The sequence below is a fragment of the Macaca mulatta genome, chromosome 2 (genome assembly GCF_049350105.2).
Source record: "Macaca mulatta isolate MMU2019108-1 chromosome 2, T2T-MMU8v2.0, whole genome shotgun sequence".
Taxonomy (NCBI): Eukaryota; Metazoa; Chordata; class Mammalia; order Primates; family Cercopithecidae; genus Macaca; species Macaca mulatta.
The window spans coordinates 116,419,150-116,440,080 of NC_133407.1; the positions used below are offsets into that span (position 1 = coordinate 116,419,150).

The 20,931-nt window shown below is 49.3% G+C and overlaps 1 protein-coding gene and 2 long non-coding RNA genes across 4 annotated transcripts in view; 2 read left to right on the forward strand and 1 right to left on the reverse strand.

The window, feature by feature from the left end:
* The window catches only part of STIMATE (STIM activating enhancer), a 63,758-nt gene that overhangs the window by 10,001 nt on the left and 32,826 nt on the right, over positions 1 to 20,931 (reverse strand). The window contains exons 2-4 of one of the 2 annotated variants that reach the window (XM_015130713.3): positions 8,320 to 8,368; positions 5,207 to 5,302; positions 2,400 to 2,521 (exon numbers count right to left, since the gene is read on the reverse strand). In XM_015130713.3, coding sequence (XP_014986199.1) covers positions 2,400 to 2,521; positions 5,207 to 5,302; positions 8,320 to 8,368 — 267 coding nt within the window. The remainder of the gene's footprint in view (positions 1 to 2,399; positions 2,522 to 5,206; positions 5,303 to 8,319; positions 8,369 to 20,931) is intronic. The other variant, XM_077993140.1, reaches the window with a different exon arrangement.
* On the forward strand, positions 1,645 to 5,892 carry LOC144339238 (uncharacterized). Its single transcript, XR_013414061.1, has 2 exons — positions 1,645 to 2,767; positions 3,610 to 5,892. It is a non-coding gene; the product is annotated as an uncharacterized LOC144339238 (long non-coding RNA).
* Positions 12,463 to 20,279, forward strand: LOC144339240 (uncharacterized). The gene is made up of 2 exons (XR_013414063.1): positions 12,463 to 16,306; positions 18,441 to 20,279. It is a non-coding gene; the product is annotated as an uncharacterized LOC144339240 (long non-coding RNA).

The following is a 20,931-nucleotide window of genomic DNA, read 5'->3' on the forward strand; positions in this document are numbered from 1 at the left end:
CAAAAGGGAGAGTTTGGCCAGGGACGGGCAGCAAGACCCATGAAGCACCGTGACCCAGACGTCAGGGCTTCCACATGGGAAAGAGTGGCATGGTAATCAGAGTGCAGACACCATGCACTGGATCTGGTCTCAACCGCTGGGGCTGTGTGGCCTATTTCCCTGAGTCCCACATTCTCATCAGCAAACTCATGGCTTTCTCTTCTAGGAACAAAAGACACGTCGTAGAAAATAAGCCCCTCTTCTCCATTTACACGAGAAGAGAGCTGTGGGGACCTCTGCCTCAAATGGATGGGCAGGATAACAGGTGTGGGAGGCGGAGTAACAGCCCCACACAGTTGCCCACATCCAAATCCCTGGAACCTGGGCGTGTGCAGCATCACACAGCAAAGGAGAATTGAGGCTGCAAATGGAATTAAGGTTGCTAGTCAGCTCACTTTAAGACAGGGAGAGTATTCTGAGGGTCTAGGTGGGGCCAAGGTAATCACAAGTAAATGTAAATCACACTTTAAAGTGGAAGTCCGCAGGAAGTCAGGGCAACTTGATGTGGGATAAACCCAGCGACTGTTGTTGGCTTTGAAGATGGAGGGAGGGGCTGCGAGCCAAGGCTTACAGGCAGACTTTAGAGGCTGGAAAGGGCGAGAAAACAATCTTCCCAGAGGCTCCAGAAGCCAGCCCCACTGACACTGGGACCTTAGCCCAGTGAGACCCATGGCAGACATCTGAACGAAAAAAGATAATCAACTTGTGTTGTTTCAGTTTGTGCTATGAAGTTTGTGGAAATGTTACAGTAGCAATAGAAAATAACATAAATTGATGGAAATAGAAAACAATAGGTAACTGAGCAGACAAGCTATCCTTCCTCAGCCTGGGGAGGACTCAGGATAGTCCCTGCAGCTTTATTTGGAGACATTCTGGCTTGAAGACTCTGGCTCCCAAAGGCAGTGGTGGGATGACGCAGGGGCAGGGGCCGAGGCAGGCCAAGAGATTGAGAAGGAGGCTGATCTACCCTTGGGGATGAAGACAAAATGTGAGGGAACAACTGGTAGCATTAATGCTTGGTGTATCCGAACCAGACCTGATCTTCACTCCCAGGTCACTGAGCAGCACCTGACTGACTGTGGTGGATCCACCTTAGCACTGGTCAGCTATAGTAGAGCTGGGAGCCATGCCTTCCAGAAGGGATCTCAACTGCAAAGGAGTAGTTGTGAGCACTGTTTGTGGGGGTGGTGGGAGGGTTTAGGTATCCTGGTGCAGCAGGCCCAGGCTCCCATAGCTATGCACCGGCTGGGTGAGCTTTGTGCGTCACGTAACTCCTTTGGGTGTCCATTCTATAAATGAAGATGACGCTGTGTTAGTCCCCCTGCTGTAGTCCATTTCTGTTCCGCAGCTGAGGACTCAATGACTCGCAGCTTCTCAGAAGCCTTCCCTGGAGCCACAGGAGGCACACGCTGTGTGTTGGATGCTATCTTAAGTCAGTGACTCATCAGGCATCAAGTAACGGGGCTAAGAAAAGCCCTCCCCTGACTTCATCTCCCCTCAACAGAGACAAACAATTACTTGAGATTTCTGGAAATACCCAAGGCACTCATTGCCAGCTCCATGAATTGGCTCCCCTTTTAAACCGTCAGTGCCTTGTGAATCTTCAGTCATCTAGGAGTGAGTGGCCCTTGAGCCCACAGCCATGAGCTCTTTGGGACAGGAGAGTGCGGATCCCGAATTCCATCCGCTCTCCCTCCCTCTTGTCCTCTGTGGCTCTCTCAAGGCAAAGGTTCCATTGATGCTGCTCCACCTGGGAAGAGGAGCTTCTGCCTGCAGACACCCGGGGCCAGCTGTAAGGGTGGGAGAGAGCTGATGTTACCCCTAACTCTGTTCTGAACACCTCAGAGGGCAGCGAGGGCCTGAGGAAGCCACCCTCCAGTACCAGCCGTGTGGAACGGCCTGGCGACAGGACAGGCACAGATGTGCAGCAGCAAGAGAGGCACGGCTTGCTGCCTCGTTACTGAACACCCTCAGAACATGAGGGCTGCCCCATCTCCCTAACCTGCTGGCAGGTGGCGTGAGCTCGACAGGCAGCCTGGCGGAATGAAGAGGCCCTGTGGTCCTGTGTGTGGGACTGCTGGTGTCTTCCAGGAGAAGGGACAGACATTCAGCCTTCTCTCTGCGTCTAGTGTCTCCTGTCTCCTGCTACCTTCCCTGCCATAAGGTGAGGGCCTTGGTGGTAAAGCAGGCACCCATACCCACAGGAGGGTGAGCTCGAACCCAGAACAGCCCCCTCTACCACAAAGAGGAGACAATGGCAGCTCTCCAGCCATTTCTGGATCTGTTTGCCTGGTGGGCCGCATGGGGCAAGGAGCAGAGACCTCCAGCAGTTCCCTCATGCCCTGTCCACAGCACATTACCATATTCGCCGAAGCGCAGGGACTCCCACTGCTGCCACTCCACCAGGACGCTGACGGCACGCACCCCCACGTAGATGAGCAGCATGCCCACAGTGGCATCCAGGAGGAAGTTGATGAGGTACCTGTGAGGACAGGGCACATGCATGCTCACGGCAGAAGCCACAGGGCCAGAGGTCATGGCTGACGCGGGTAGCCTGAGGGAAGCGGACGGACCCAGCATTTGTTTGGGCCCATTCTGGGGGCTGGCAGCCCTCATGTGCTAGTGTAGCTGTCACTTCCAGGTGCCTCCCAACCATGTGCTAAAGCTCATCAGGAGTGGGACCACCTGAGGGAGGTGAGTGAGGGGCAAAGACACTTAAAAACTGCCAGTGCTGGCCGGATGAGGTGGCTCACACCTGTGATCCCAGCACTTTGGGAGGCCGAGACAGGCGGATCACGAGGTCAGAAGATCAAGACCATCCTGGCTAACATGGTGAAACTCCGTCTCTACTAGAAATACAAAAAAATTAGCTGGGCGTGGTGGCATGTGCCTGTAATCCCAGCTACTCGGGAGGCTGAGGCAGGGGAATCGCTTGAACCCGGGAGGCGGAGGTTGCAGTGAGCCGAGATTGCACCACTGCACCCCAGCCTGCGCGACAGAGCGAGATTCCATCTCCAAAAAACAAAACAAAAACCTGCCAGTGCGTCTGCCAGGTGAAGGTTCAATGGAAGACAGAGTACCTGGAAGCAGCCAGGGAAGTCACCAGGAAATAGAACTTAATTGATGACAGAAATGCCTATGCAATGATTCTGCTCACTCCCTGAAAGTCCAGCCCAGGAAGCCCAGAACAGTGCTGCTGCACCAGAGAGCTACAGGAAAACAGCCTCTGGGGTTTCACAGACAAAGAGGGCAGGGCCACGTGGCCTTCGCCCATCCCCATCTGCAGTCAAGCCTAAGTAATATTTTTACACTTTTTTTTTTTTTGAGATGGAGTCTCCCTCTACCGCCCAGGCTGGAGTGCAGTGGTGCAATCTCAGCTCACTGCAGCCTCTGCCTCCGGGGTTCAAGTGATTCTCCTGCCTCAGCCTCCCAAGTAGCTGGGATTACAGGTGCCCACCACCACACTCAGTTAATTTTTGTATTTTTAGTAGAGACAGGGTTTCATCATGTTGGCCAGGCTGGTCTTGAACTTCCGGCCTCAAGTGATCTGCCTGCCTTGGCCTCCCAAAGTGCTGGGATTACAGGCCTACACCACCGTGCCCGACCTACACTTTAAAGAGAGAGCTTTCCTCCCTATGGGAAAAGGCAAGATAACTGGGGGAATGAGAGGAGGATGCTCTGAAGGGCGTGCCACATGGACTGTGTTCTTGTAAGGTCTGTTTCCATCTGACACAAAATCTTTTCTCTCACCAAAGAAAGGCCCTTTGCCACTCACCCTCTCTTGAGGGCTTGTACCCAGATCCAGCTGAGCACTGCTGACCACAAGCCCCAGCTCTCCACGGTAGACAGAGTGGGAGGCAAGGGCACTGGGTCCAGTACTGACCCTCTGAGATACCATGTGGCTCTGAAATCCTTGCAGGTAAGCTCCAGGACACCACATGCCCCAGCTGTGGTGGGCTTTCCAGTGGCTGAGGCTTGAGACATTTTGTGCAGCCTCACAGCCTCCTATCCCGGGCTGGAGCTTTGGTGATGTGCACACAGCACTCTGATGCCAGAGGGCGCAGCCTGTGCTAGGGTAGGTCAGCAGGAAAACCCATGCAAAGAGGGAGGGGGCATTTCTCCTGCCTGCCCTTCCTCTGTAAAATCACAAGGGGTCACTCTCAGACCAGAGATGGCAGGAGCAGCAATTGCTTCCAAGGCAGTTTCTCTCTGGCCTGAAGCTATGCTGCTCTCAAATACTTTAATTTGTGTCCAGAGCATCTCACGCCTGCGAGAACAAGGACATGTGATGTACGTACAGGCCTTACTTTCATTCATTCACTTAGCAAACATTTACGAGCCTACTGTGCACCACGCCTTGGGAATAAAGAGAGAAACTTCTATGTTCCATACTCAACACAGATGATTCTGACATAGCAAAGCATCATGTGGGCCCTGGAGGCCAGACTGGTTTGGCTCCATGACTCCTGAGCGGTGTGAACTTACAGTATATATAACCTCTCTGTGCCTCAGTTCCATAACTGTAAAATGGGGATAATCAAAGTCTCTATTAATATATGGCAGGCTGCTGTAAAGACAAAGGGAGGCAGAAGAGGTAGGCAAGCCTCCTCTGCCACTCCACCTGCTAAGAGAAGAACCGTGTGGGTGCCATTAGCAAGGAGGACAGAATATCATGGCAGGATTGAGGTCACAGATTGCTCTGGGGGCTGCATGGAAGGCACGCTGCAGTGATAAGGTGGAAGAGGTCAATGATGGTCAACAACAGTTTTGACCCTGAATGGGTGATGCCACAGAGTAGCCCCAGTGTGTCCTCCTGTGAGCCCCAGTGAGACACTCCTGTAGGGCATTATTCTTCCTTGCCAGGGGTGGCTTGGAAACTGGGAAACATAAGGACACTAGAAAATCAAAGGACAGAACTTGGATTGATGAACAGAAAGCCAGTGCACAGGGAAAGTGTCACCATGTAAAGCCCTACAAGCCGACTGATAGCTGTGTATGTGAGCTCCAAGACAGCATGCACAGCATGGTCTCTCAGAGGAGCACAGAGGAAAAGGGGAGCACCCTCTCCTCAAGCCAGAGGGAGCAGGACCAGCAGCAGAAAGCAAGGCCAGCCTATATTTTCAACGGAGGGGCAGCTGATGTTTGCACTCAAACAGGGGCCACTTACAGTGAACAAGGGTCCTCTTCAGTAAGATCTGCTAGGTATACGTTTGCAAAGTGGATGAACAGCATTCCTATGGCTTGCTTGGAAGTGTCTAAAAACCTGTACAAAATAAAACCAACACTGGTTATCAGCCTGACAGGAGGGCAATATCCAATTTGAGGAAAACGAGAAGTCTGAAACAGGAAAAAAGCCACCCAACCTTCCAGTCACTGGTCATCTCTTCCCGGGCCTCGAATGCTAACTCAGGCTCGGCATCACAGCCACCTTTCAAAGCCCGCAATAACATTGCCTTTGAAATCCCTAAAAGGCCGGCGCGGTGGCTCAAGCCAGTAATCCCAGCACTTTGGGAGGCTGAGACGGGCAGATCACGGGGTCAGGAGATCGAGACCATCCTGGCTAACACAGTGAAACCCCGTCTCTACTAAAAATACAAAAATTAGCCGGGCGCGGTGGCGGGCACCTGTAGTCCCAGCTACACGGGAGGCTGAGGCAGGGGAATGGCATGAATCCGGGAGGCGGAACTTGCAGTGAGTGGAGATCACGCCACTGCACTCCAGCCTGGGCGACAGAGTGAGACTCCGTCTCAAAAAAAAAAAAAAAAAAGAAATCCCTAAAAGGTCAAGGATTGATATTTAAAATATGTTTTAAATTTTTCATGTTCTTACTTCAAAATAAAATGCTCGATCACAGCTTTGCGATGCAGCCCAGGGACTGCCTCTATTTTAAAGTGCTCCCGTTCAACTTCACTCACAACGAGCTAGATTATACGTGAAATTAACAAGACTAGCACAAATCCAGTACTGCAGCTGGATCCCTAAAGAAATTTTAGCTGCTGCCATTTAAACAACGGGCTAGATGAGGGTAGGCACACCTTTTCTGTAAAGGACCAAAGAATAAATATTTGAGGTTTTGTGCACCATACATCTCTATCTCAACTCCTCAGCCCTGCTGCTGGAGAACGATGCAGTCATAGACACAGCTATTCCAATCACACACACCGGGCCTGCGGGCTGTAGTGTGCCAGCCCCTGGACTAGACGACAAGCATTTCAAAAAAGAAAAAACAAGGGCGTTAATCTCTGAGAGGAGCTGTCCCCCTGCCTATGTGACAGGAGCACGGTGGAGACAGCGTGTGCCTTCAGTATGTCCTCCGCCAGCAGTACCAGGCAGTCACTCTCCTCTGTGGTCGAGGCACCTCTTGGTCATCTCTGTCTCTTGCAGCCTCCCAGCTGGGCAGGGTCTCAGGACTGCGGAGATTATCCAGACCAACCCAGTGATGGTGGCTGGAAAATCATTCCCTAGACTCATCGGAAAGGAGGAGTTACCAAAGGACAATGTATGTAAGACTCAGAGAGCCCCAAAGCTAGGTCTCCACCAGGTCCTGCCCCAGACCTGAGGTGGGAGTCATACATTCTAAAGTTAATGGGGTTTGAGAAAAATCAAAGGGGGGGAAATAAAAAGAATTATCAACATTCGGCAGCAACATGTTTAAGAACAAGCAAGTACACACTTAAAAATTTTATCACAGTGATTACTGACATTTCCTCTGAAGGAGAAAATGGCTATTTTGTTAGGAAAGGTGCAAGCCCAAGGCAGCCTAAAACAGGCAGCTTCTTGTGGACACGAGCTGTCCTGAAGAGCTGACTGTATCCTTCCAGGTGATGTATTACTTTAGAGTTTTGTCTTTAGAACCTACTTCTGAAGCTTTACCACCATTTTTCGAAGGAAAAATTGTGACTGCAGGATCATCTTCTGTGAAATAAATATATGCTTGATATATTACATCAAAGTCTATATAAGAAATATATGTATTTGGTCTCTGTCCTGGTTTCCGACACAGAGCTCCTAAAACACTTGTAATCTCCTGAGTAATAGAGGTGCTAAGAGGAGTTTTTGTTCTAATACTTGGTCTCTGGCCTTGGTCCTGATACGAGCACCTAAACCTCATGGAATTTCCTGGAAGACAGCTTTTTGCTCTAATGAAGCAAGCGTTAGTGGGCTCCTAGATAGCTTCGGGATGGGGCTAGTCACCAAAAGGACCAAGTCATGATTAGAAACTTAGAACTTTCAGTCCTAATCCCCCACCCTCCAGGGAGAAGGGAGGGGCTGGAGACTGAGTTAATAATCAATCATGCCTACATGATGAAACCTCCATAAAAATCCCTAAACAATGGGATTTGGAGCGCTTCTGGGCTGGTAAACATGTTCACGTGCTGGGAGAGGGGCACACCCCAACTCCTGTGCTCAGGACCCTTCTGGACCTCGCCCAATGCACCTCTTCATCTAGCGTTCATCTGGGTCCTTTATAATAAACCAGTAAATGTAAGTAAATGTTTCCCTGAGTTTTATGAGCCGTTCTAGCAAATTACTGAATCTTAGTGGGGAAGTGGGGGTTGTGGGAACCCCTGACTTCATAGCAAAGTTGGACGGAAATGTGGATACCCTGAGGACCCCACTACTTACAACAGGCACTGAAGAAGGGGGCAGTTTGTGGGACTGAGCCCTTAACCTGTGGATTCTGTTCTAACTCCAGGTAGTTAAGTGTCCGAAGTGAATTAAATTATGGGACACCCAAGTGGTACTTGCAAAGTTGGAAAGCTGGTTGATGCTGGGGGAAGAAAACCCTCATATATTTGGTGTCAGAAGTATTTTGAGTAGAGAAACAGTTTTCCTTTATGCTAGGACCAAGAAAGACTCATTTGGAGAGAGGAGCATTTATATGCTATGTTTGACTGATCTCCAAATTTGGGTTAGTTTTTGCTTGTACATATAGACTACAGAATCCAGGAATTTAAACCAAATCTAACAACAGGTAGACAAAGATGAAGCAGCCAGCATTGGGGAGTGATGTATTTGTGTATCTTCCATCTTCTAGAAGTGGAAACAGAGTGATTCTAAAATAAAGGTAGGATCAAAAGTTACCTGGAGAAACAGAAATGCTTTCATCATATACATAGTTCCTGATGAATTTAACTCAGGGATTCCAGGTACATGATATTATGTATCATTTCTCACATTCCATGCCCTCCCCACTCTAACACCATACCTCATCCCCACCCCTAAGACTCCCAACATAGTCAAAAGCACTCCTGAATGAGTTAATACCTAAACACATACCATATCCTCCACGGACGTCTTTCATGCTTTGGTTCTCTGAAGCGTTTGACTGAAAGAAAAGACGACGTCAGTAGCTTTTCAAAGAAGCAATGTAAAGCAAGATGCACATACAGGCTGGGTTATCAGTCTACTCGCTGTGTATAGAACCAAGGTAAGGCACTTTCTCTGTTAACATGTGACAACACACAGTAAGCCCAGCGCAGGCCACTGAGGTCCTGTGTTGCTGATGATTGGTGTGGACTCCTTAGAACTGGACGCTTAGGGAGAAGGACTCCTCATAGCATGTGGAAAACTGTATTTTCCCCTTTGTGACACACAAGGCTCACTCGGATAAGGACTGGTAATGACAAAGTGAAATGCAGCTGCTTCTAACTTCAGGATGTGCTCTATCCAAGGACAAATCCATCATCCACTCAAATGTTTACTGAGTGCCTACTCCAACCCAGGCACTAAGGATACAAAGGTAAAACCAGTTTTCTTGCAACCAGGGGGCTAACACATACATATCACATACGGTGTGATACATGCTAGAGAGGAGTCAAGTCTGCAGCAGAATGATGGCACAAGGGAAGGATGGTCAACCCTGCAGTGGGGACCGAAGCGTTTGTATGCCTTCCATCTTCTAGTGAAGAAGAGACTTTACTGATGGGGGATGGTCAAGCCAAGCCCTGAATGCTGGGTAAGAATTTGGCAAATGGATCAGGGAGGGGAGAGAAGATACGTTCTGAGAAATATCACAAGCCATTAGGTACAGGGACTAAGCATGGCAGTGTGTCTGGCCTCATTTAATTTGGCTTCAATACAGTAACAAGGGAACCTCCTGGGGGAGCAGCAGGTAACAGGGTGACAAATTGAGCAGGGGCCAAAAGAGGGATGATCTTGAATGCTGGGCCAAGGAAACTGGAATGAATCCTGTAGGAAAGGAAAAGCCAGGGAAGAATTCTAAGCAGAGTCAAAGACAGGTTGGGACTACGTTTTAGAAAGGCAGTTCTATGGCTGGGTGTGGTGGCTCATGCCTGTAATCCCCGCACTTTGCGAAGCTGAGGTGTGAGAATCTCTTGAGCCCGGGAGTTCGAGACCAGCCTGGGTAACTGAGTGAGATCACGTCTCTACAAAATATTTTTTAAAAAGTAACCATGTGCGGTGGCACACACCTCTGGTTCTGGCTGCTTCAGAAGCTGAGGTGGGAGGATCACTTGAGCCTAGGAGGTTGAGGCTGCAGTGAGCCAAGACTGCACCATTACACTCCAGTCTGGGCAAAAGAGCGAGACTCTACCTCAAAAAAGGAAAAGAAAAGAGACAAGATGAGGAGAGGAGGGGAGGGGAGGGGAGGGGAGAGAAGCTCTGTTAATTGAGTAAACAGTGGATGTCTGGGCACATTCGGCAACAACCTGATTGGCCTTGGATAGCGAAGAACTCGCCCGATTTACGTTTGAACCTTGGGTCTGTAGACATGACAGCCTGAACAAGAGGAAATGAAAAGTTTTGAGGCTAAGCATCCTCCATTGAAGTGCTAGGCAAGTACTTCACAATGATTCTATCTACTAAAAGAAACACTGAAAGTGCTGCCTATGTGATATTTTCCCACAGAAAAGTACTGTGGAAGAAACAGACGCTGACGCAAGCCCACAGAAGATGCCTCGTTACTCCTGGTGGTGGGCAAGAACCTACTTCCGTCAGAGTAGGAGGAGAAGGGAGACAGGGAAGGAGAAAATGGTAGCCAAGACAGTAAACTGTACTCTCTGAATAAACACAGGCAGTCTGCATTTGCCAGGCAAGGACTGCCTATACAAAGAATTGCAGTAACAAGTCTGTTTAGAGAGACATGTCGATAGAGAGAGAGACCAACGAGCAGGTGAAGTTGTGAGGAGGTCTGTCATCTCGTCAACACATCAGAGATCCTAAACCTCACCAACGCCAGAGAATCTGGAGTCCAGGCCAAGGGGTTCTGCTCGCCTCAACAGCTCTTGGAAGCAGGAGGCCCCTTCTCTTAAGCACGCCAGATCTCACTCGGGGGCTGGAACTCAGGAAGGAGACAGGAGAAAACTAGGCCAGGACAAAACCATCTGGAGGGAATGCCCCCAGTCAGGGCCAGAGCCACTGCATGCTCATTTATCCTTCTACTTCAGGGGAATCTGTCCCCATCACTGTAAAATAAAGGACATCAAATATATCCTGAGGAGCATGTCCTTGTTCCTAGGAGATGGATGCCAAAGTAACACAGTGGCTGCAATTTACTTCTGAGTGGTTTGGGGGAATATATTATACATTATAATTATATATAATAAATGGTTTTATAATTATGAATAATACAACAAATTATATCATAAATCTGCTATAATTATACTATATTAACATTATATATACATACACACACACACACACACACACACACACACACACACACACGGAAAGAGAAGGAAATGTGGTATTAAAGGATGAACTGTGCCGTCTCCTCCAAAGTCGTCTATTGAAGTCCAAACCCACAGCACCTCAGAGCGTGACTATGTGGAGACCGGGCCTTTAAAGGGGTAATTAAAGTTTAATGAGAGCATATGGAGGCCCTAATCCAACATGACTGGTATCCTTACAAGAGGAGGAGATTAGGACATAGAAGTGTGAGTGCACCAAGAAAAGACCATTGAGAACACGGAGAAGATGGCCATCTGCAAGCCAAGGAGAGAGGCCTTGGAGGAAACCCAGCCTGCTCACCGACACCTTCATTGTGGACTTCCGGCTTCCAGAACCGTGAGAAAATAAGTGCCTACTGTTTAAGCCACCCAGTCTGTGATATTTGGTTATGGCAGCCTGAGCAAACGAAAACATGTAGCATCACAACACTGGTGAACCTAGGTGAAAGCTATTTGGCTATTCATTACACTGTTGTTTAGGTTTTTCTGTAAGTTTAATATTTTTTGAAATAAAAAGTTTGGGGAAAAACATCCCAGAAGAATGAACTGGTGTAACCACTCAAAGGTCAAATGGGCTGGGTGCAGTGGCTCACACCTGCAATCCAGACTTAGGGAGGGGATTGCTTGAGCCCAGGAGTTTGAGAGCAGCCTAGGCAACACCGTGAGACTCCATCTCCACAAAAAACAAACAAAATTAGCTAAGTGTCTTGACGCATGGCTGCGGTCCTAGCTACTCGGGGAGGCTGAGTTGGGAGAACTGGTGGAGCCCAGGAGGTTGAGGCTACAGTGAGCTATCGCATCACTGTGTTCCAGCCTGGGAAAGACTTTGGCTCAAAAAAATTTTTAAAAACCAAAGAAATAAAAGACAAAGGTCAACTTAGCAATAGCTATCAAAATTTTAAATGCCCATGCTCCTTTAATCTACAATGCACTGCCAGATACACGCTATACAAGTATTATTGCAGGTGTGCCAGGATGCATAGGAGTATTCACTGCCATACTGTCACAACTAAAACTGATGCCTGTCGGTATGGGCTTAGGTCTGTATGACACGGTACATACGTTCAATACAATACTAAGCAGTTGCTAAAAACGACGAAGTAGGCCAGGCGTGGTGGCTCACACCTGTAATCCCAGCACTCTGAGAGGCCAAGGTGGGCAGATCACCTGAGGTCAGGAGTTTGAGACCAGACTGGCCAACATGGCAAAACCCTGTCTCTACTAAAAATACAAAAAAATTTAGCTGGGTGTGGTGGTGTGTGCCTGTAATCCCAGCTACTCAGGAAGCTGAGGCAGGAGAATCACTTGAACCTGGGAGGCGGAGGTTGCAGTGAGCCAAGATCACGCCACCGCACTCCAGCTTGGGCAACAAGAGTGAGACTCCATCTCAAAAATAAATAAATAAATAAATAAATAAATAAAATAAAATAAATTTAAAACAAGGTAGAACTAATATAGAAGATTTCCAAATTATATTAATACATTCTAGAATAATATGCCTACCACGATTCTGTTCGTGTCCACTCTGAATGGATATACATTTATGCTGATATTATGCATTATTTTTTCCTAGAAGAATACATAAGTGACTATTAACAAAGGCTATGCTGGGTATGATGGCTCAAACCTGTAATCCCAGCACTTTGAAAGGTCAAGGCATGATGATCGCTTGAGGCCAGGAGTTTGAGACCAGCCTGAGCAGCAAAGCAAGACCCATCTCTCCAAAGAAAAATTTTTTTTTTTTATTTTTTTGCTGGGTATGATGGTATGCACCCGTAGTCCCAGCCACTTGGGAGGCTGAGGCGGGAAGGGATTACTTAAGCTCAAGAGGTTAAGCTCAAGAGTGCCACTGCACTCTACCCTGGGGAACAAAGTGAGACCCCGATTCAAAAAAAAAAAAAAAGAAAACAAATCCAAGGGCTACTTTTGATTAAAGGAATTATGGATCAAGGAATTCACATTGCTTTCATTTCAGAATTTACAAAAGACAAGACAAACTTATCTCAGAGACTTGAGGCAATGTAGCAAAGTGGGATGTGGGAGAATCACTGTGACCTACAGCTGGGCTTCAGACAAGGAATGGAGGAGAACGGTGTGCCCTGCGACAGCCACATATAGCAGCACTTCTGATCAAGTTCAGAATGGAATCGATTCTTCTGAATCAGAGCAGAAGTGTGGCTCCTGCCTCCTTCCTCTCCACCTCCTATCCCCTTTCCCTAGAATAGTCCAGAGTCTTTTTTTTTTTTTTTTTTAATTAAAGGAAGAGGAAATACTAAGAGAGCGTCTCTAAATCAAATTTGGTAAAGGGGGTAAAAAAAAAAAAAAGAAAAATTCATTCATCTACCGTCACGTGTTATTGAGGGGCCTACTGTGTAACAAGCCCCATTCAGCAGGAGATGAAACGCACAAAACCCTTGCCTTCATCACATCCTAGTGGGGAGAGGAACAACATATGGAGCATGGCAGACGGTGCCAAGTGTGGAGGTAAACACAGAGGCAGGCGAGGAGAGAAGAGGGCTGGCACGTGGGGTCTGAACTGTTGGTGAGGAGGTATGAAGGAGAGCCCAGGCCCGAGGAAGGAACAGGCTAAGTCACGAAGGTCTCGGGATGAGCCGTCCAAGTAGAGGGCTGGAGGCCAGCAGGCAGAGCAGCAGGGCGTGTGGGAGAGGCAGCTGGACCTGTGCCCAGAGCCCAGGCGAAGAGCTCCACCTGGGCCTGTGTGTGGTGGCCAGGCAGCTGCAGCCACAGTCCAACAGGCTCCCTCCGGTTGCTGTGCCGAGAACAGCCACAGGGACGGTGTGGCAGCAGGGAGCCCACTAGAGACAACTACCCACCCCCATCCATCCCCCGCAGTAACCAGGACCACATGCTGGCACTGACCGGGGCAACAGCAGAGGGGAGAAGAGGTCAGATTCCAGTTGGGTCTTAAACATTGAGCTGAAGGTCTGCTGACGGTGGATATGGGATGTGGAAGAAAGGATGGCTGGGGCTGACTCAGGAGGTGGGAGTTTACACTGTTCCACGTGGTGGCGGGGGCACTTATCTGCAGGTAACAAACAAGGACGGGTCTTTGTGTGCCTCACAGACAGTGAGCCAGGCACCCCGTCCCATGGCAACAGTTGCACCCTGCGTGGGCCTGGCAGCTGCTCCTGCAGAAGCCACACCATGCTCAGAGTGGCTCAGGCAGGGTCCTAGGACCACAGACCTTTCTTAATCAGTGGTGTTCTGCAGGATGGAGGGGACTCGCTCAGAGGGAGCCAGAGCAAGAAAAGCATAAGCCACCCTTTCTAACACATCCTCATCCCCACACTCCCCTGAGGCGGAGGCTGGTGGAAGGGAGCAGCCACACCTCAAGCGCAGGTCAGGCTCCCGACCACAGAGCTGGAAGCCAAGGCTGATGCAGTGGTGCCTGCAAGAGCCCTAATGAGCAAAGAAAGGGGAGGAGGGGGAGGTGGATACTGAGGCCTGCAGCACTCAGTGGCATTGCCTCTGCACACAGGTCCCATTCCGTTGCTTTTGTGATGAGGTGCACCAATTGTCCCCAAGCCACAGCAGGCTCCTAAGCAGACTCGCGGGCTTTTGTGTACAGGTGTCCTGAAGATAGGCATGGGTCTCATCAGCCCTGAAAAGGAGGAGTGGTCAACAGCTGGGGCAGAGTCAGACAGGTGTGGCTTTGAATCCTGTCTCTGCTACTATCTAGCTATGTGACTTTTGTATATCACAAAAAAGGGGGAGGTAGGGGCTGCTATGATCTGCCAGGCAGGTTGTCTCCAGGATTAAACGAGAAGACAGATGGACACATCAGTAATGAACATGTGCTCAGGAAAGCATGCCTCACCACGGCGTCCCCACCCTGCACCCTGTCGCCCTTCTCCTTCTCTCTGTATCCATTTTCCCCACTCCCGGGGCTGAGCCATCCCCGTCCCGGTTTCTGTGAAACGTGAGACCTTGGGTCTGCCAGCTGCAACCCCTCCATACCAATTCCTCCTTTGGCCGCCCTGGCAGCGAAGGGGCCTAATCCTAGGAGGATCCTACGATTCCCCAACCCTGCTCACCTTCCTGCCATCCTCCCAATGCTCTGAGTGTTCTCCTCTGTCTCCCATGGTTCTGTTCTCCCTCCACAGCCTCCCCTTCTTCCTCTTGACTCCTGGGGAGAAGTTCCCCTCTCAGGGCTTCTATGCTGAGGGCTTGCCAGCCTCCACCTCCAGCCCTGGCCTCCCAGTGATGCTCCAACTGCAGGCTGGCCCAGTCAGCTGGGCCAAGTTGTCTCCTGCCCACCCTGCTAGTCCCGCCCAGCTCTGCCATTTCTGCATAGAATGGAAGTGTCCTCTCCCTGGGGCTCCTTACTCTCCTTCCTCCTTCCCACTCAGCTGTCAATCTCCCCTGCCAAGTTGCAACTGAAGAGTCTTCTGGATAGGCCCCTTTCACCGTTTCTACCAGCAAGCTAGCCCAGCCCCTTAGGACTGCTTTCCTGTGCTGATGAGACTGCCTCCTAACAGGCTTCCCTGCCCCGATCTCTTTGACTGCCTTTCCTATCCACCCACCCATCCACTCCACCAGCACTGAGCACTTACTCTGTGCTGGGGATACAGTAATGGACAATACAGACATGGTCCTTGCCTTCAAGGGGCTTTCAGTCTAGTTATGCTGTGTACCATCCAACTTGCCTAAAAATTTGCCTCATCTTAGCATTAAAATACATCTTTTGGAAAAGGTGAATATATGGAGAGTATATAAAATTCAAAAGAGTACATTCTTTTAGTAGTGTTGTATGGTATTTTTTTCAATCTCTCTTCTTTCAATTTTATATTTAAGTATAAGGAGCATATAGGTGAGTTTTTCCCTCAAAATCTGGTTGGCAATGATAGTGGCTGAATGGTGGTGCCCCACATGGTATGTCTCATAACCCCCAATATCTGCAAATGCAACTTTATTTGGAGAAAAGGTCTTGGCAGATGTTAATTAAAGATCATGAGATGAGATTATTCTGGACTAACCAGGTAGGCTCTAAATCCAATTACAAGTATCCTTATGAGAGATGGAGGAGTACAGAGGGGGAAGAGAAGAAGGACCTGTGAAGATGGAAGCAGAGAACGGAGTTATACAGCCACACACCAAGGAATCCTGGAGCCACCAGAACCTGGAAGAAGGAAAAAAAGGTCCTCTCCTAGAGCTCTTGCAGGGAACGTGGCCCTGCCCACACCTTGACTCTGGACTCGGGGCCTCAGAACAGTGAGAATACATATCTGCTGTTTTAGGCCAAGAAGTTTGTGATTATTTGTTATGGCATCTCCAGTAAACTAATAAAGATTCTTTTCTCTTTTTCTTTAAAAGAAATTCAAAGAGTACATGTATTACTCCACTGCTGATAAAGACATACCCGAGACTGGCAAGAAAAAGAGATTTAATTGGACTTACAGTTCCACATGGCTGGGGAGGCCTCAGAATCATGGCGGGAGGCAAAAGGCACTTCTTAAATGGAGGTGGCAAGAGAAAATGAGGAAGATGGGGCCGGGCGCGGTGGCTCAAGCCTGTAATCCCAGCACTTTGGGAGGCTGAGACGGGCAGATCACGAGGTCAGGAGATCGAGACCATCCTGGCTAACCCAGTGAAACCCCGTCTCTACTAAAAAATACAAAAAACTAGCCGGGTGAGGTGGCAGGCGCCTGTAGTCCCAGCTGCTCGGGAGGCTGAGGCAGGAGAATGGTGTGAACCTGGGAGGCGGAGCTTGCAGTGAGCTGAGATCCGGCCACTGCACTCCAGCCTGGGTGACAGAGCGAGACTCCGTCTCAAAAAAAAAAAAAAAAAGAAAATGAGGAAGATGAAAAAGTGGAAACCTCTGATAAAATCATCAGATCTTGTGAGACTTATTCACTGCCACAAGAACAGTATGGGGGAAACCACCCCCATGATTCAAATGATCTCCCACCAGGTTCCTCCCACAACATGTGGGAATTATGGGAGTACAATTCAAGGTGAGATTTGGGTGGGGACACAGAGCCAAACCATATCTTTCTGCCCCTGGCCCTTCAAATCTCATGTCCTCACATTTCAAAATCAATCACGCCATCCTAACAGTCCCCCAAAGTCTTAACTCATTTCGGCATTAACCTAAAAGTCCGTGGTCCAAAGTCTCATCTGAGACAAGGCAAATTCCTTCCACCTATGAGCCTGTAAAATCAAAAGCAAGCTAATTACTTCCTAGATACAACAGGGGCACAGGTATTGGGTAAATACAGCCATTCCAAAAGGGAGGAATTGGCCAAAACAAAGTGGTTACAGGGCCCATGCAAGTCTGAAATCCAGCTGGGCAGTCAAATTTTAAAGCTTTAAAATGATCTCCTTTGATTCTAGGTCTCACATCCAGGTCATGCTGATTCAAGATGTGGGTTCCCACAGTCTTGGGCAGCTCCACCCCTGTGGCTTTGCAGGGTACGGCCTCCCTCCTGGCTGCTTTGATGGACTGGCGTTGAGTGTCTGCAGCTTTTCCAGGCTAACAGTGCAAGCTGTTGGTGGATCTACCATTCTGGGGTCTAGAGGACAGCAGCCCTCTTCTCACAGCTCCACTAGGCAGTACCCCAGTGGGGACTCTGTGTGGGAGCTCCGACCTTATATTTTCCTTCCACACTGCCCTAGCAGAGGTTCTCCATGAGAGTTCTGCACCTGCAGCAAACTTCTGCCTGGGCATCCAGACATTTCCATACATGTTCTGAAATCTAGGCGGAGGTTCCCAAACCCCAGTTCTTGACTTCTGTGCACTTGCAGGCTCAACATCATGTGGAAGTGGCCAAAGTTTAGAGGTTGCACCCTCTGAAGCCACAGCCTGAGCTCTACATTGACCCCTTTCAGCCATGGCTGGAGCGGCTGGGATGCAGGGCACCAAGTTCCTAGGCTGCACACAGCACAGGGACCTGGCCCACGAAACCATTTTCTCCTAGGCCTGTGATGGGAGGTGCTGCTGTGAAGACCTCTGACATGTTCTGGAGACATTTTCCCCAAGATCTTGGGGATTAAATTTGGCTCCTTGTTACGTATGCAAATTTCTGCAGCCAGCTTTTATTTCCCCTCAGAAAATGGGTTTTTCTTTTCTATCACATTGTCAGGCTGCAAATTTTCCAAACTTTTATGCTCTGCTTCCCTTACAAGACTGAATGCCTTTAACAGCACCCAAGTCACCTATTGAATGCTTTGCTGCTTAGAAATTTCTTCCTCCAGATACCCTAAATCATGTCTCTCAAGTTCAAAGTTCCATAAATCTCTAGGGCCAGGGCAAAGCGCCATCAGTCTCTTTGCTAAAACATAACAAGAATCACCTTTGCTCCAGTTCCCAATAAGTTCTTTATCTCCATCTGAGACCACCTCAGCCTGGATCTTGTCCATATCACTATCAGCATTTTGGGCAAAGCCATTCAACAAGTCTCTCTCTCTTTTTTTTTTTTTGAGGTGGAGTCTCACTCTGTCACCCAGGCTAGAGTACAGTGGCGTGATCTTGGCTCACTGCAACCTCCGCCTCCCGGGTTCAAGCAATTCTCCTGCCTCAGCTTCCTGAGTAGCTGAGATTACAGGCGCCCGGCACCATGCCCAGCTAATTTTTGTATTCTTAGTAGAGACGGGATTTTACTATCTTGGCCAGGCTGGTCTTGAACACCTGACCTCGTGATCCACCCACCCTGGCCTCCTAAAGTGCTAGGATTACAGGCGTGAGTCAAGGTGCTCAGCCACCATTCAACAAGTCTTTAGAGAGTTCCACATTTTCCTGTCATCTTCTGCCCCCTTCAAACTGTTCCAACCTCTGCCTGATACCCACTTCCAAAGTTGCTTCCACATTTTCGGGTATCTTTTCAGCAATGCCCCACTCTACTGGTACCAATTTACTGTATTAGTCTGCTATTGATAAAGACATATCCAAGACTGGGAAGAAAAAGAGGTTTAATTGGACTTACAGTTCCACATGGCTGGGGAGGCCTCAGAATCATGGCGGGAGGCAAAAGGCAATCCTTATATGGCAGTGGCAAGAAAACATGAGGAAGATGCAAAAGCAGAAACCCCTGATAAACCCATCAGATCTCGTGAGACTTATTCACTACCACAAGAACAATGTGGGGGAAACTGACTCCATGATTCAAATTATCTCCCATCAGGTCCCTCCCATAACACGTGGGAATTATGGGAGTACAATTCAAGGTGAGATTTGGGTGGGGACACAGAGCCAAACCGTATCAGTACAAAATACAATCAGTGAAAAGTCTCCCTTCTGGCTGACATCCTCAGTCCCTCTGTTTCCCTTCTCAGGGCCAAATGGTGTCCCCCAGACCTTACATATCCTTTCAAAGACATGCTGGACAACCACACAGATGCACGGATCTGTGTGTGTGGGGGGACAAGCCTTCACATGCTTTACATGCCAACCTGCCCTGCTCTCACCTACTGTACACATGGCTCCAATTTCTTTCATTAGAGGCTACATGGCATTCCATGGTGTGGCTGCGCCATCTCATTTACTCTATGAGCTGCTGCCACGAATGTCCCTGCCATGTACTATCTCTGCCTGTGTGGGCCCATATCTGAGGGGCAGATTCCTAGAGGCACACTTGCTACATCAAAAGCTATGTGCAGCTTATTCTGTGGCGCCGCTCTCCACAGAGGCTGTGCCAACTCACACTCCCACTAATAGCACGAGTACCCACATTCTTGCCAGCATGGTGTACTAGCAAACCTTCTCACTCTGACAGTTTGATTGCTAAAAAGGCTGTCTCAGCACGGCTGCAGCATGCACCCATCAGGTCGCTTGGGCGCAGGGGCACCTGCGGGGCTTGACACTGTCTACTGCCTTGAGTGGGCTGGCAGGGCTCCCAGTCCCACCCGATCTCACCTCTCAGACATGAGCCCAGAGCCCCTCCTTTTCCCCATGCTCACGCCCTCCCCTGAGGATACCGGGGTGTGGTGCTCACTCTCCCAGAAGTTTGGGCAGTGCTACTGGTGCCACACAATAGGACGGCAATTATGGATGACTCAATTCTACTTGTCTACTTCACACAGCACCCAACTTAACGCTATGTTGTTTGGTTTTCCACTCCGCATGTGGAGGGCGGGGACCAGGCACCCAGCTCCACCATCTTCCTCAGAGCCCAGTCCGGGCTGGCGCTCCACATGGACCCACTGACTGGCACAAGGAAGTTGGAATTTTACACTTTATGTCACAGAGTGGTAGAGTATCAAGTCAAAAAACACAGGCTTTGGAAGGGATATAATTTCCAGGTAGCAGCTGCAGCCCTATTTAGAAACTGAGTCAAAAAGCACAACTGTCTTGAGATTAAACACACAATTTAAGGGAGCTGTCTGGTCAACACGAGGCGCAGCCCAAGAGATGCAGGGACAGGAGGAATGTGGTGGGCTCCTGTCAGGTGCAGGGAAAGGCGTGTGGCTGCCTAAGACAGGGAAGCCAGGGTTTCCCGGCTGCAGCCCTGGCTACCAGGTGGTGCAGTCCCTTGCATCCCTCTTACCAGATGGCATTTTTCAGACCAGGACAACATGGGTGGAAGATCAGCCCTTGCTGAGGATACAGAACAGGAAGAGGCTCATGAACCTGGCAGGGCTCTTGGCACAAAGCTGCTCTCTGCCATGAAAATCCACCAAGGCAATTCAGTTAAATATTTGTATTGTTATATCTACAGTGTAACCTTAAAGCAGGAGGGTCATCACAGGCCTCCCAGTGGCCATTTTAGCTTCTGACTTTCCAAAAGTAGACATGTAAGATGCTTTGGATCACTCTCCCTCATAGACAGCAGGAAGTCAGTCACAGGCTCTGCTGGGACACAAAACCGCTGGTCCTTGTGTGAGACATTGGACCTCAGTGTGTGAGCAGGTTTCCCAAGTCTCAGGAATGGGGTGCTCTGGAAGCCATGAGCTCATATGCCATAAGCCTGTGTGCTTTCTTGTTCATCCCTGGGGAAAAATACTCTCCTCTTCCGATGATCTGGAGGCAGAAACACACCCATAGTTTTGGAGTCCTCTGCCCCGTGGCATGTTGCTGAACAGGACCACTCTCTGATGGCTTTGTTTCTCAAGCCGTCTCACGGGCCAGTGCCTCCTGCAACACAGGCAAGTGCTGAGGCAGCGGACTCTTCCCCTGGGCAAGTGGCAAGCAGTGCCACCTCCGGCTGAATATCAGCTCATAAACTAGGCAGTGTGACTCCCATTC